Source organism: Harmonia axyridis, chromosome 2, assembly GCF_914767665.1.
Source record: "Harmonia axyridis chromosome 2, icHarAxyr1.1, whole genome shotgun sequence".
NCBI lineage: Eukaryota > Metazoa > Arthropoda > Insecta > Coleoptera > Coccinellidae > Harmonia > Harmonia axyridis.
The window spans coordinates 60,576,833-60,594,414 of record NC_059502.1 but is presented as its reverse complement, the minus strand read 5'-3'; the positions used below and the strand labels follow the sequence as shown (position 1 = coordinate 60,594,414).

The 17,582-nt window shown below is 34.3% G+C and overlaps 1 protein-coding gene across 5 annotated transcripts in view; it reads left to right on the top strand.

The window, feature by feature from the left end:
* Nucleotides 1–17,582, top strand: part of LOC123673545 (protein Shroom) — a 280,176-nt gene that overhangs the window by 209,620 nt on the left and 52,974 nt on the right. For all 5 annotated transcript variants that reach the window (XM_045608097.1, XM_045608098.1, XM_045608100.1 and 2 more), the window contains 2 exons: nt 2,679–3,577; nt 4,801–6,042. In XM_045608097.1, coding sequence (XP_045464053.1) covers nt 2,679–3,577; nt 4,801–6,042 — 2,141 coding nt within the window. The remainder of the gene's footprint in view (nt 1–2,678; nt 3,578–4,800; nt 6,043–17,582) is intronic.

Genomic DNA, 17,582 nt, shown 5'->3' with positions numbered 1-17,582 from the left:
CCCTCCAATGCCTACTTGATAAAACAATGCTCCCAAATGCATAGTAGCCATAATAACAACAAGGATGTTTGTGTCATCAATGACCTACTACTTTTAAAAATCGAAAGTAATAATCCTCTTATTGAAACATAGAAAATTCATGGCCCATTCACAAAAAATCATCATTATTTGACGTTTTAGTGTTTTTTTAACATTTCTGAACATCCTACCTACATAGTATCATACATCATTTTGAAGGGAAAAAAATAACGAATTCAACGAAGTAATGATATATAGGGTGTTCCATTAAAAAAAATATAGGTTTGTGTTGAATCTTCAAAACCATAGCCCGAAAAAAAATTTGAGTACGCCACTGGATTCTACGCAGAATTCTGATTCAGACGTAGTTTTTACCTCAGCATTATTTCTAATAACTTCGGGGATAAAGGAGGAGTCTGAAAAGTATCAATTTCCAAAATCACCCTGTATCTCTTGAACGGAAACAGTTATGCAAAATCTGATTAGACTAACTTGAGTTTCACGAAAAAGTAGGACAGGAACGTGAAAACCGCAAGGCTCTATCTTAAATAACAAGCGAGAAACCTGGCAGTCTCATCCAAAATGGGATGCACTGTACAGCCTAAACAGAATACCCATACCAAGTTACAGCAAAATCGGATAATACAACTGTCTCATTTTCACCTCAATGAAAAAAAGTCAAATGAGCTTTGTTGTTGAAAATATTATTACGAATCGAAATGCATGAAAAAATAAAGGGTGTTCCATTGAAAAAAAATTTATTATATAAAATATTATGACAATTGGCAATGGTGCCGATTAAATTTGGAACACCCCGTATAAATCCTCAAAATTCGAAAAAAACACGGCGGAAGCAAAGTTGTACACCTATGCTTATGTGGTCTCCAAGAGCGCGATTGACCCATGAATAGACGTCCGTGCTTTCCTACTTAGTAGGGTTTCGTATAATAAGCCAGAGAGCAGAAGTAACTTTTTCCACCTCTTCATCGTGGAGTAAATCAATTGCAGATCGGGATGATTATAGCCCAACGATAAAGAAGAATCCAAGGCAGACGATTTAACAGTCTGCCTTCGAACCTAGAACAAGAGGTGGAGCGGACACCTAGTAATTAAGAACGCGAATCTTCCTAGCGTGCAATTAGCGTCTATTATTAAACTATGCGAATTCATCGGCATTGTTTCTTTTATGTCCATTTCACATTCCGTTGAAAAATTACCGAGCTGCTCCAAGATGTTGAGAGCATGATACAATTTGCTGATGAGGACGGCTAATGCACATATAGAATCTTTGTCTAAATTACACAGATGGAAATAATGTAGGGACGCCTAATGGGAATAAGAATAGGTGGTAACGAAGGCTAAGATTTACGGAGGCATTGTTGTAGCGGACGCAACAAGTGAATAATGGATAAAATGTACATAATTGTTCATGTTCTGCGTGAAGTCATTTTTTCGAACGTGTAATTATCAAACCTTTAATTGTTTCCACTGAGATCGAGGCATGGAATGTTTTCTTCGTCTAGGATTATTAACTATTTAAATTGTGCTCGATATGATCTATCTTTCGACTTCGTTATCAGTCGGTGCTTTTTTAATATGGGTAAAAATTTGACAAAACTGTTATATCATTCGTTTAGTATAAATTACAATATTGCTAGCAAATTTGTCAAGGAAGGTTAGGAGTAAAACTTCGTAATGATAATAATGATTGAGATTTTGTTGCATAACTTCGATCTGCTCTGCGTCCTCTCAAGGCAGAAACATACTTAATCGACGCAGATTTGATACGTAGATTTTTTTCCTTACGTTTACTCATAATGTAACATGGGAATTTCGTTCTTTCCAAAACTTTCAATGAATTTTTTTTGTGTTTACCCAATTTGAATACAATAAAAAATTTCATAACTCCTACATAATTGGAAATGTACAGAATATATTGAATCTTATAGTTACTCACTACCTCAATTGTTTTTAACATAATTTCTAGAATGGTGTACCGAAGAAATAACAAACTTGTTTTTTTAATACCTACAAAGAAAACAACATATTTAAATGAAACATGATGTAATGGCTTTCAAATAGTTACCACAATCTGTTGCTTGCGAATGGTGTAAAAAAATCATATTAAATGAAGTAGTTGCACTGTTTGATGAAATTAGTCCGGAAAATTATAGCTTATAGCTACCAAACTCATTGATCAGTTGGTACTGATGATAAAAACATCAGTGTAGATAAATGTATCCAAATATTCCGTGGGCAAAAGTGTAGATAACTCGAACTTAGTAGGATACTGTGTACCTGAAATATTGCATAAAAAATCAATTTTCCTTTATGATGAATTCAACTATTCTCCTCAGAAAAAAATGTAAAAGACGTCTTATTAAATATTGCTTTGATGCTCATGTAAAACTGATTCTCCAGAAGGGAGAATGGATATAATTAAAATTATTAAGAATAACATCCAAACGCTATAAGGCATTTTTGGCTTCTTGCCTAATAACACACATATTGAATTTAGGACTAATAGCTTTCCTGAAATTTTCAAGTCGATGAGGCTTTACCCAACAAATACAAATGAATGTGTCCAGTTCCAAAAACGACATTTCGTTACATCGTAAAACAAACATTGAAATATTGATCAATATGTTTTTTTCTTTCAGAAGCTGAAAACTGTGATGGAAAAATGCGAGAAAATCCCACCTGAAACTTACGAGTCCCGTTTCGACAAAGTTAAAGAGCGCATCTTCCTGCCTCAGGTAGACCACGACGGAAAAACTCTAGGAGACATGAACTACGCTGTGCCATCGCCACCCGAAAGAGACGTTGCCATGAAATCCCAACTGACCCAGGAAGACCTGGAACACTACACCAGAATATACAACCAGGAGCCGATCCAGTTCAACCTAAACGAGGATAGAAGGAGTTCCCATCAGCACCAACATCTCACCCAGTCCGGTCTGGAACAGTTCATGGAATACAATAAGAACTACGAAGATTCCCTGTTCAATTCGATGAGTTCGAAGAGCGACGAGAGCATCTTGACGCATCTGCATCAGAAACAGTTGTCTTACGCGCAGTCTGAAGGGTACCACAGCTACGTCTCCAGCACAGACTCCACAGCAACCCCTTTCTTGGACAGACTGAGGAAGGACAGTCACGCTGTCGTCAGAAGTAGCTCCTGGGATGAGGCTGAGCAAGATCAGAACTTGAGACATGAAGGTAGAGACAGTGTAGTGACCACGAGTTCTGGCAGTGCTTCCTCGAGCGAGACTTTGAAATGGCTGGGTTCCATCAGTGACGTATCGGTGGCCAGCAGTTCTTGCACCCATCTTGCCAATTCTTCTGTTGCCAGTTCGCGACAACTTATCGCGCACAGTGCCAGGGTTCAAATCCCGCAAAGACATCATTCCGAGAGTGTGCTCTACATCAGTTCGGAGTCCCAGGACGTGTGGAAGGACAAGGAGTCGAGAAATAATAACACTAATAAACTGAAACTCTTCGCGTTGAACACTTATACTGTCCAGGAGAAAGATGTCAACACGTCTTCGAGTTCCAATAGGTAGAGCAATTTCTTTTGTGAACTACATACAAATATTTGTCAATTGTTCAACTATGTTTCCCTTGTTTTTTCTTTCTTTTTTGCTATAATTGCTTGTGATTTTAGCCTCTTCAACAGTTTTACCCTTGTCTCTTTCTGTATTTTATATTCGAACCACTATTATCCTCAAACTTTTCCTATTAGAAGAGCATTGAATCCTTCTAGTTTTTGGACCTATAACCTTTAGCTCTTTCATTACTATCTCTATATTGCTGGTTGAGCCACCTTAATATTTGTAATTTTTTCTTATATTTTGGTATTTTTATATGACCTTTCAATACTTGTTTGTTTATGTTATCTGCATGTAACAGAACTTATATTTGTTGACCTCAATCTTAACTTTTATTTATAAAGAAATTTTTAGAGTCGATTTTGCAGATTTTATGCTATTCCATTTATCTTTGTAAAACTTACAACATTTATCCATCAACTGCAAATACAATTCTCTCTTGTAATTTCAGTAAAATAACCGGTATTGGTGAAAATCAGATTTTGAATAAAAAGCTAATAAATAAACCCAATGAAAAAAAAAAGAAAATTGCTATTTCTTTGAGCGTTCATGAATTTCCTTTATATTCTTTATCTTGCTTACATATTCCTGAATTCTTAGTATATAATTTTCTAATGATTTTTGTAGGTTGTGAAATAACCAAATTATAATTATCATCAGAGGACCTAAAGGAACTGAAGATTTAAGACTCCCTAGTTGCACTTCTCATGTAAAATCTCATCTATCTGTATCTGTATATCTCTAAAAATCAGCGAGAGAATTTATGGTAGAGAATGTTTCCTCTACTATCTGTGAATTAGATTAAAAACTTTCTTCTGGTTTCCTTCAAATTGTGTTTATTGTTTTATTATTTGAATTAGTTCGAAGAAAAATTTCAACAATCACTCAACTTTTTACCATTCACATTTTGGAATGTGTAGAATCTCATCTGAAATATAATCCTTCATTAGAGTTTTTGAATCGTACACAATTATCAGGCTATATCAACCATAAGTCAATCTCCTGAGAAAATTTGTTACGAATATCTGAGGATTTATTTTTTGCTTCATTCTCAGTTCTCATAACAATAACAAGATATTATAGTTGAGCATGATAACACGCAGTTTGTATTTTGTATATTCAGTTGATGTTTTGAATTTACCAAATCCACATTGTTCAAATATTGTTTTTACAGGTCTTCTTTACAATCGATGCCGTCCATAGCAGACAGAATCAGCGAACTCGAGAAGCAACAGAAATATTCCTATCTGGACCCTGACAAAAAACACAAGATTCCAGACCCCACCCTGAAGGCTATACAGAAAAAAGCCTTGCTTTCTTTCTATGAACGACATCACACCAACAGCACTAAAAACAATTCTTGGCGTTCAGAACCGCAACTGGCCCAGTCTCAAGCAACCTTCGCCGTTCCACAACCACCGCCACGAATAAAAGTACAAATACCATCGAGAAGAGCATCGTCAGCTTCAGATTACGCCTCCGGGACTAATTCCAAGAGGAGCAGTATGGCGTCTAGGGAGTCCAAGATGTCGGAATCTATGTCGAAGATCACGCCTAAGCACCAACACAGTAATTCTTGCGGTAGTCTTTCCACAGATTTACTAGGGCCTATAATAGTCGGACCTTCGATATCTTTGGATGATTGGGTGCCTAAGGGACCTCCTGAAAGACCTCCGAAAAACCCTCAACTGAGGAATGCTTTTCCGGAGTTGTTCAACGATCACAGGATGTCTAGCCCTGACTTGCCTCCACCTTCACCTCCCACCGTGTTGGAAGATGAAGTGTTCAACTGTGATGACCCACTGCCACCTCCGCCACCTGAATGTGATCAAGATTTCAACAGGCCAATGAGAGAAGCTAAGTCCCAAGGTCAATTCGCTGGACCTCAGGTGAGGAACACTAAGGCGGAATCGCCAATAAGACAAACCGTAGGTTTGCCTGAAAACAACGGCAGCTTCATGAGTGTTGGATGTCGCTCTATAAAGACGAGACCAACCGAACAGATCTTCCATCAAGTTAGCAGCAAACCGTACAACGTTATGAGTCCCGATAAGAACAAGAACGACAGCTCCTTGGCTCACTCCAGTCAGAAGAGTTACGCAGAAAGATCTGACACCAAGTATCCCACCACCCAAAAATTGGTCCTCAACGGAATGGGCAACATTGCAATCAGTCAAAATGTATCCGCATCGAAACAGTTCCCCACTCCTTTGAGGCCCAAGATGCAGGAAAAGAGGTCGACTGGCGATATTCAGAGGAGGTCGTCTTTGGCAGACTCGAGTGATAATCCACCTCCGTTGCAACCTAGGCAGATGAGGATCAATCAGAGCATGAGGGTTAGCAGTTCCCACGATAGGAATTATCCTCTAAGGTCCTCTCCACCCAAAGATATGAGAGACGTACGATCTTCTGTTAGGTAAGTAGTGTTCATTATATAGATTTACCGTTTTGATTCTGAAAGACTTGGATCCTGTCAATTAACACAACCAAAAGTTGTTTAGCCGCCATGGATCAGTAGAAATCCTCAGGGTAATAAACATAGATAGAGGGAGAATATGTCAACTTCAGTAAGCAAATTTTGTGCCCAACATGAATTATCAAATTTGACATGAAGCGCGCGGAAATGAAAACATATCAGTGATACGATATTTCACTCAATTCGCAAGTTTCTCCACAAAAAACGCACTTCTTATATCCCATAGTGAACCAACGCTACATATTAACTCAAAATATATTGAAATAATTACCAAAATATATAAGAAATTCAGAAAACAAACTTCAAGCGCGCCAAACGACGTGAAACAACCGATGACACTACGAGAGCAAAAGTTGCTAAACCTTGGATTTCAGCAGGTAGATACAGAAAATTATAAATATTCAGCTTATTAGAAATTCGACAATTAAGAAAAATATCTGATTACAAATATTCAAATTCGCATATTCAATCGGAAGTCACTAACATTAATATATTTCATTCAATATAATATACATTCATAACAATATATGTAGTAAAATTGTGAATTTGAAAATATATCACAATCCGACAACGTCATTTAAACATGTTGGGGACATGTAAATATTGTTTATACTCCCTCTATCTATGTTTATTACTCTATAACAAACAATAATATATATGTTTATATTTTGTTCGTCTGTTTCGATTTCTTCACTTACTTGAATCAATGTCTACATTGAAAAATTATTGTGCTAAACAGGGTTTAATTTTTTTTTTTTGGCATTGGGAGGAAATAAGTTTCTTATACCTTCATCAGAGGTAGAAAAAATCTCCTTGAGAATTTTGTTCTATGCCTAGAGTTAGAAGTTTTCAATGAACATTTATAAATTTTCATATGCTTCCAAGGCTACCAAGTTAGAATCTTGACTCAAAGATCAAAAATATACTCTTCTTATTGAATTTTCTTATAAAAAAAAAATCTTTCAATTGATGGCTCATTTGATTCATTTGAAGAATATTTTATATTTAATGGATATTTTCCATTTAGAGAATCCACCATTTACTCTCTGGAATACATTTTAAGTAGACAGGCAACTCACAATACAACTTGATGTAAAGTTATTTAATCACTCTTTCCTGTGAAGGGAAATTTCTTCAAATGAGTGAATATTTTTGTAGGTTATGATCAAGATACATAAACCTATACATGTTATTTGATTTATACTGTCAGGTTGGTTATTCTAAGGAGCATTGTTTATATGGATTCAAGACATTTAGAGATATATTCAACTAATTTAATGAATATATTTTTCGATTGATAAGAATGTTGTCAATCTCCCTGTACTATTATGTCAAAAAAGTATCGGGTATTGTTCGAACAGACACAATATTTGTGATAGCCATCAAAATGTATTTCATTGGCTTCAAAGTGAGCTTCCTTCAAAAAAATAAACATTCCCCAACGTCCAATCGTCTCCACGAAATGTTCTTCTATGGACTAAAAACGTGTGCTTAAAAATGGTTATTTCTACTTTGGAAAAAGAAAAAGCCGCTTGGAGCCATATCAGGGAGATACAGTGGCTAGTGATATGTGAAATTCTTGGCGTTATCGTGATGCAAAATCCATGTGTTTTGTTCAACTCATTTACTTCATTCAGAAAGAATAGAGAAAATCAATAATTTATTCTCAATTATACATAACAGTCTACTATCATCAATTTCAATATAATTATTGAATAATTAAAGTCCAAATGTCACAAAAAAATTGTTATCCGTCCAACCCCAAAATTTTAGGTAAACATTCCAGTTTTTTTTTAAGGTGGAGCTTCCAGATATAAATACCTGTAGATTTCTTTTAAATTTTTTCCGAAAGGCTCAGTCTTCAAAATTATTAACGGATTTGATGACTATGACGATCAATTCCGGATTACAAGTTATCTTCTACTTTCTCAAATTAGGCGTCATTGTCGATATGTGAATTATCTTTTCTACCATTCTTTTTTCAGTCTAAGATTTCTAACAATACTGTTGTAAAAGTCTTTCCCGAATACAATGGAGATGCGAAAAACAAATAGTGCATACCGAAACAGTTCGAACTTAATTTCCGATTGACATTCTACGGTCGTTCAGTTCAGATGAATAGAAAAATGTTCGTAATTATACTGCATCCGATGTAAAAAAAATATATTCGGTTCGTTTCGAAGAGGAATGCTAAAGACTTTTCCAAGTCGATGAGCACGGCGAATTGCATGGAGCTTCTTGATGGTGGGATAATACCGGATATGAGAGTGTTAGACGATTAGACGTGCAGACGTATGTGTATTTAGAAATTCTTGATTCTTCACGAATGATTTTATTTCTTATAGGTATATGTTAATTACGCACTCTTAACTTAACTATGTTTGATTCATCATATACGGGAGTCGGAAGTCTTGAAAACTTTTTTACAAGTCTTATAGTTCTCGAGATGCTATCAGTGAGCATAGAATTTAAGACACCCTGTAGCGTATGAATCCCGCGTTGAAAAAACTGGTCTTCTTTTGAAGTGATCCACGAATCGATTCAATTTTTCACTTCGTCATAAGACCGTAAGTGCTGGTCAGCCAGACCATTGATCGAAACAAGTGATAGTCCGAGGGAGGAACGTCTGGAAAATAAGGCGAGTTGGGAAGGACTTCCCATTTCAACGTTTCCAAGTATGTCTTGACCACTTTCGCAACATGGGGTCGAGCACTCTCATGCTGTAAAATCACTTTATCATGTCTCTAGTTGTATTGCGGCCGTTTGTCTTTCAATGCTCGGCTCAAAAGCATTGATTGCGTTCGATAACGATCGCTTGTGACTTTTTCAGTCGGTTTTAACAACTCATAATACACTACGCCGAGCTGCTCATAACATTGGAACCGTGAATATTCAGTTTGGCCGTCGATGTGGAAGCATGGCTGGGATATCCCCATGATTTTCTGCGCTTGGGATTATCGTAATGAACCCTTTTTCATCTCCAATTCTCCAATTCATCTCCAAATTCTACCTTGCAAGCAGCTACTCACAAGCAAACAAACGCCGTTCAACATCTCTCGGCTTCAACTCGTACGGCACCCAATTTTCTTGTTTCTGAATCATTCCCATGACTTTCAGGCGTTTTGAAATGGCTTGTTGCGTCACTGCTAATGATCCTGCCAAATCTTGTTGCGTTTTACACGAGTCTTGATCAAGTAATGCCTCCAATTCTTCATATTCGAAAACGTTCTCTCTCACACCGCCATGCTGGTCTTCAACGTCAACGTTCTTGAAGCGTTGAAACCACTCTCGGCACGTTCTTTCACAGTGAAAGAAATTAGGAGAGAAATTAAGCATTTCACTAATAGCGGCCTCACCGCTATTTGAGAGCATTCGATTAGCCTCAGCCACAGTTTTTTTTTGTAAAGCAAAAAATTAATACCTCTCGCAAATGACGAGAATTTGGCTCGAAGGCTGACATGTTTAACCGAGAATAACTTCATGATGAAGACACAAATCGACTAAGATTTCAATGGCGTTATGTTAACAATTACCTAAGCTTATTGTATGATATCTACGATCTATTTATTTCGACTACCACTTACCGCTACAGCCATCTATTGCAAAACAGCGAAAGCAGAGTTGAACACCTATTGCTAGTTTTTCATTCTTTCTTTTCGAAAAATAAGAGCTAAAATGATCATTCTAATATAACAATCGATTTTTATTTCATTCAGTTTTTTCGAAAGAAATATCATCCAAAATCAAACCAAATATATTTCAACCAATAGTCTGTACAAAATTTTATAATTATAATAAACCAAATTACATTGAAATTTCAATGGACAGGCGAGAATCACCTAGGCAATGCCTGTTTTGTGTCCTTCTCACCCGTCTGTAATGGAGTGAAATTAATAGTACAGACCTGTGCAAACATATAAAGTACCCTTAAGTTCATCCAAAAACATAGTAAAAGAGATCATGAATAGCGATGAGGAGGAGACGAACAATAATAACAACAATAAAAAAAAAACAAAAAATCAAATGGGAAGGTGAAGATAACATGTATTAATCTAAGTATTATCTGCTCGGACTGCAAATACGCCAAGCGATCGACTTTTATTACCTCAAGAAAAGTTCCTTACTCTTTCCAAACACAGTTCAGAGCACACATAATTAATTGTAAATTAAGGAGGAATTCCGGACAGACTGAAATTCGACAGCGGATGGTTCCATTAACGGATAACTCAACTCTTGCCGTTATTTGCGCAACGTAAAGACACAAATTGGACCTTCTAAACGAAGTCAGTTTCGGTTCCTTGCATTTCCGGAAAGGCGCACGCCAATTGTACAAGTTGATCATTTTAACCCGGTATTCAAAAACACCTATATTATAAAATTGTTCTATTTTTTCATTTTGGATTTTGGATCAATAAAATTTGGCTCAATTTATCAGCGATCTTGTAGTTCTTCGTTCTTTTGTGAATACATGCGAGATACAAATTTGAAAAATTAGGTGTACCGAAAATTTTCTCATTTTTGTATTCAGAAAATCTCAACAGTGAAGGTGTTATTCAAGTTTTGTTTCCAGAAGAATGCAATATTGTAACAAACGATTAAAATTAAAATATAAAAAAATATTCTACTTTTTCTAGATAAAATAAGCTATTCTTTTTCGCCATTCGTGAAAATCAAGTCTCGTCAGCTCAGCAGAATATAGAATTGAAAAACAAATACAATTTTCATCATTATTGATGAAAATACTGCAAATTTTCCTCTATGATATAGTCTTCAACATAAAAATTTTAAATCACCCGAGTAATGTACCGGGGTTTTCACTATAATTTGACGCCCCCTTTAACTTTGTTAATGAAAAAAGGAAAAAAAAAACGTTTTCTACAAAAGTTTCACGAAATCGACTTGTGTTTTTTGAAATGATTTCACAAAACGAAATATATACAGAGTGGGCAACATATTGATAGCAACTTCATTTTTTCAAATACCCTGTATATTTTTCTATATTTGTCTAGCTCTTTTTCCTGTAATTTCGAATATATAACATATGTTTGGCCTATCTCTTTTATTTTGAGTACCACAGAGTTTCAAATTTTAAAAACCACCTGGCAAGCTAAGTAATCATATTTTCAAGTGGAAGGCTGCGATAACTCAAAATACCCTTCTTTGAGTTATCTCGTTGGCAACGATATGACATACATTTTTTACTATAAATTGGAATTGGATCATTTGAATGCAACTCCATATATTCTCTCCTTGTAGCTTCCTCATTTTCATTGTTCTCCACATAAAGCGAAAATATTTCATATTTTTTCGCTTCTATGTAGTGCATATTCGATGAATAGTTTTATTCAATGACTAACGTATCTTATATATCGTTGCCAACGAGATAACTCAAAAAAGGGCATTTTGAGTTATCCCAGCCTTCCAATTGAAAACAGATTACTTAGCTTGCCTGGTGGTTCTTAAAATTTGAAACTCTGTGGTACTCAGAATAAGAAAGATAGGCCAAACATATGTTATATATACGAAATTAGGGGAAAAAGAGCTAGTCAAATATAGAAAAGTATACAGGGTGTTCCATTTGAAAAAATGAAGTTGCTTTCAATATGTTGCCCACTCTGTATATATTTCGTTTTGTGACATCATTTTAAAAAACACTAGTCGATTTCGTGAAACTTTTGTAGAAAACATTTATCTGTACCTCTTCTAGTAACAAAGTTATAGGGGGCGTCAAATTATGGTAAAAAACCCGGTACATATAGAGAAACACAAAAAGATGCAAAATGAATTTCTCAGGTAATTCAACAGCTTCTATATTTGCCTTGAAATTATCTGTACTGAGAACAGGTTTCTTTATTTAATGAAAGTTTTACTTTAACTATGCAAAAGACTTTTATTATTAAAATTAAGCCACAATGGATTTAAAAACCCATTTGTTTTCTCGCAAAATTATCGAAATAAAATCGCATTTTTTTCTAATTAATTTCGCTTAAGAATACAACAATCCACAAATACTCAAATTGAGAGTTGGGGACAATATAAAATACATATTGTATTTTAACGGTGCTCTACTTCTAACATAGTGGTATACTTAGTAAAAAAACTGATAACGATAGGTTATCATACCCATTTTGGATGCCATAATGTGGAGTAAATAACTTACGATAAGTTGTTCTGAATATTTTGCGTTACCTTCATTTTTTGCTTATATTACTGGATACTTTACTACAGAAAGAAAATATAATTATTCTGTAAATTATGACGAATACCTAGAAACACCTAGATTAAACGAATAATTATTTTGTTGCTTGAGTTTTCAAATCGAAAAGAAATAAAAATTCGAGGAAATCAGTGTCAGGCGCTTCCTAACATTAATTCATTCAAAGCTTCTGGCTTCGTATGAGAACACAGAACTGTATAAAGAACTGATATGAGATGTGATTCATCATGATATCATTGTATTCGTTTATAGTTTTTCTGTATGAAGGATTATATTGATTATATCCTCATTGATTATTTTACATATAGGAACAAAATAAATTTCCACGTTTTTGAAGACGCCTTTCTTTTTTCAATCCTATTATCGATTTTTTAATCTCAAGAATCGAGGATGATTTCAAGATAGGAACATGTCTTCTTAACGAAAAGTAAATAGCGGGAAATAGTAGTTGCGTTTCAAATGTGTGGAACAAATTGGGACGAATGAAAAAATATTTGGACGTGAAATATTCGCTCCGTTGAACGCAAATGAGAGGCGATTGCGAATTTTAGAGTATCAAAATAAGTACAGTTCCGACCGTTTCTCTCTACTGGCTCAGATCCACTTGATTCTACAACTTCCGTATTTTGCTAATTTACTACATGCAACATAAAAATTCACACCCTGAACAAAAAAATTGATCTGTTTTTTTTTAGCAATTCATCAACAATGGCGTCGGTTCTGGTTCTATTTCATTAAAAAAATGGTTGATAGAAGAAAGCGTCGATTTTTTACCAATAGCAGTCTTCTATACATATTAAAAATGTTCGAGCCTCATTTGATTCAAACCTATTTCCCAATATCAACAGAAAGGTATATTTTGAGACTAAATAAACCATAATAAATGTTCACAAAGCATAAATAACCTAATATGACCTAGCTTATATATATATATATATTATTATTTATTATTATTTACTTCACTCACCTTTTTTGTAGACTGTACATTATGAAAACTTAAAATCAATCGATATTTTGCCGGGCAGTATTGTTTTGAAACATAAAAATCTCTCTTTTATTAGGACATTAATTCATATCAGCTATTCAAAACAAAAAATAATTATTATATTTATTAGATCTTTGAAGTCTACGTAATTGGGATATAGGTACATATGTAATGAACAATATTCAGTACGGAATTTTTTATAATCATGGTGTAATATTTCATGTTCAAATCTAATATTATGACGATTCTTTATAAAATCTCTCCATGTGACTTGGGATATTATATGAGATGGAAGGAAACAACCATTGTGTGAAATTCACAGTGTTGTTTTGCTGATACCGACGCCATGATTAACCATGTTAAGATAAAAATGATTCATTTTTTGTGAATATTGTATGTATGACTGATCGCTGCGGTAAATCCAAGCTGCTTCGAAAATATTAATTATTCTCGACGTCAATAGACCCATGACTGAACAGATGGTATAATGGGCTTGATCCACACTGAACGACCTTGCAGCGTGAGCCATACTAGTGACCACAACAACAAACAAAAAGACTTTTACTCCAACATGACGTGATCGCTTGTAAAGGAGCCGTTACAACACTTGTTTAAAATTTCTGATTTTTTTTTTTTGGTCGTTTTAAACGTGCAACTGTTGATTTATTTCTCGTTTGGTACGATAAGTTGGGAAAGTATGGACATCAGGAACTCGTAAAGTCGTTCGCTCATGTGGCATTTATTCATCCAAGAAAAACTCAAGAAGTCTGCAAGATTTACAGTTTTCTCTCGTCTCACGGAATATCATCAAACGAAGTTTAAGTTCGAATGTTGCTTCCTTGAATTATTCAATATAGTTATTCGTCCTTGGAGGCCATTGATCCATAAATATCTCAAGGTCATCGCGAAAGAATGGTTTGATTTATAGAAGATTTATTCTGAGTATTCAGTTGTTGCATATCTCAGAAGGAATAAGACAGTTTAATGAACTGTCTTATTAACTATTCTTTCGGAATCCTGGAAGTTCTTGCGGCATTGTTCATCCTCATCATCGCTCGTGCAGACTGGTTGTTGCCCTTTCGCTATCCAGTTTCATCTTTTCTACGTTCGATTCAGGAGATTAATCGATCTTGTTTATGCATACCCCTTTGAAAATTTGAAAGCTGTAAGATAAATCAGGTGTTATAACGTCAGATAATCATCAGACAGACATCAGATAGAATAATGGATAAAAGAAGCTGAATCAATTGCTGAGAAAATTAGGTTTGAGGCCAATTTACCAAACGAAAGAATTCCAAGATGCAAAAAACACTTCGATGAGATGTTTGATGATGACAAGAACACTTCAATCGGCTTACTCTTTTCTAAGAAGAATGATGATATTTGGAGGCTAAATCTAATATATTTTGCCTGAATTATGTACTCTTGTTAAGTGAAGAACTGCAGAAACATGGAACAGATCTGGAAAGAAACTATGAAAAAAATTTAAATTTGGTCGAATTTTTTCAGAAACTCAACGTTTTCAAAGGGAAAACTCAACTTTCATTTTGGAATTCAAGGAATGTTGACGCTTTTAAACTCTTGCAAGAAATTTTGATATGCAAGATGCTTTTTCCAATATTTGTATTGAAAAGCGAATTTACTCTATGCTCCCTACAACATCGGCCAACTGTGAACAAACTAAAGATTATCAAAAATAATCTTCGATCATCGTTAAGCTTGAATCTTTCATCAGGGATCAGGCCTAGCAATATTAGCAACAGAAAATTGTATGAAATCAAGTAGGATAAGGTCATAGATTGGTCTACTGGACAGAAGGTTCACAGAGTAAACTTGTAGTTTTGTGAGCAATAAAATATTATAGATATTTAAATATCGTGTTATTTCAGATTTTTTCTTCTCCTGTTGATGAAATTATTATATAAATAAATTTTGGAAAAAATTTAAAGACAGAACAAAGCCAGACTAGTCGTTTAGAGGTGCTTTTATGGACGTCTTTGGCTGGAAATGCTGAAATGATATTGATAACAAGGTGCATTTTTTGGTAGGAGGCAGTATTTCTCAGATTTAACAAAATCGCATTGATCTTCACAGGTACAAAGAACAATTTATGAATTTTCAAAGTTGAAAATCAAATAAGAAACTAAGTACGATCAAAACTCAATTTTCAATATCTTGACAATATATTGAAACAAATACAATTTTAGGTTCATTATTTTCAATAATGAACCTTTGGAATTATTCAATTTAAAACCAAAATGAAATTTTCACATGTCATTGAAATGTGTAAAATCCAAAAATTGAATGAAATTCGCCCATCCTGAATTTACAGATCTTTTTGAATGAAATTCAGTACAGTAAATGCTTCACAAAAAATCAATCAAATTAAAAATAATTGGAAACGGAGCAATATATAATTACAAAAATAAAGCTTATACTTATAGATAGATATTTGGTTCCCTGTTGAAACAATACATTTTTGAAAATAGGAGTACCTACATGAAGACTTTTCGAGAGAATATTTATGTGAAATACTAAACATATTGGAGCGATTCAATTAATTTCAACTATAGACGAAAATGAAGAATAAAACTTCGTCCCATCGAAAACTTAATTCTTGGTATATATTCATCGTATGATTTTTTCCATTGGTAGTACACAAACGTTGTAGATGGAAGTTTGTAGATAGTACATACAATCTCTTGAATAACACTTGAATACCACGCAAGGACGTATATTCAGGTTTGGACGTGACTGTTTTTCTTGCATTCGTTCGCGTCCAGCTATAAATAATTTACAGTTTCCATGAATATTTCTGTTGATACACTTGAATATCCATAAAATCTTATACACTTTGAATACATTTCTAGAATCTTGAATACATACATATCAAGCGGTGCGTCTTTATCATGTTTACGTTGGTAAGAGGAAAATATAGCAGAAGCTTAAATTTTTCATTGAGTTTTCAGATTTTATACTTTCATATTCTGATGTTTTGAAATTTTTTTCAACTTACACTTTGTAGTCTGGCTATTCAGTGTGTCCGTAAAGTATGGAACAAATTCATTTCTAGCTAAACAGACCATTTTAAGAAATAATCCTGAAACAGGTCGATTTTTTATTTCAATTTACCGTATTCTAAAATAATGATCTGATAAACACGGTCAATTACTTTCGAGTAATGACGTCACCGTCATTTCTTTCAGATGGAACACCCCCATTTTGTCTCAATTTTCCGATTACTCTAGCCGAGCTGATACCAAAAATGTATCACATGTTGATTCCAATTGGTACAGAGTGGACAAAAATACCATAGTTTTGTGTGTGTTCATAAAGTAACGCGTAACATTCGTTATTAATTAAATTAACAATATTATCAAAAATACTTATTGTCTGGCGGCAATAAACAAATAATGACATTTCACAAAAAACTAGACGACTATGTTCTTTCGAAATTGATAAGAAATAATTTCTTTCATATTCTGTCTGCTAGACCACAAGTACCAAACATGTTTGGAAACAGCTCATTTTTATTAATCTAAAAATGTAACGAACTACAGGGTGTAACATTCAAACCAATTGCCGCTAGACAATAAGTATTTTCGATTATATTGTTAATTTAAGTAATAAAGAATGTTACGCGTTACTTTATGAGCACACACAAAACTATTGTATTTTTGTCCACCATGTACCAATTGGAATCAACATGTGATACATTTTTGGAATCAGCTCACCTAGAGTAATCGGAAAATTGAGACAAAATGTGGGTGTTCCATTAAAAAAAAATGATGGTGACGTTATTACTCGAAAGTAATTTACCCTGTATATTAGATTATTATTTTGAAATACGGTAAATTGAAATAAAAATCGACGTGTTTCAGGATTATTTCTTAAAATGGTCTGTTGGACTGAAAATAAATTGTTCCATACTTTACGGACATATTATATTAGTTAATCTGGTTTCTAATGCATAGGCACTTATCGCAATTTCAAATTTCTTATAGGTACTAGTTTTATCCTATGAGTATTTCTATTGAATTTATCAGGCTATTGTTGAATAATAATTAACGTTGAAATTAATTGTGGAGTATATATCTCCAGGAAATATTGGTCAGAAAAGCCGATTACCTCCTTTCCATAATAATCGACAGTGTGGAAAATCGGTTTTCGTCTGTATGAAGTGTGTTACAGTGGAACAAAATGTTTGGGATCAAGTTAGATATGCAATGGGAGATTTGTTTACGATTATTTTTTGCGGTTATAGCGGTGTGTAGGTTT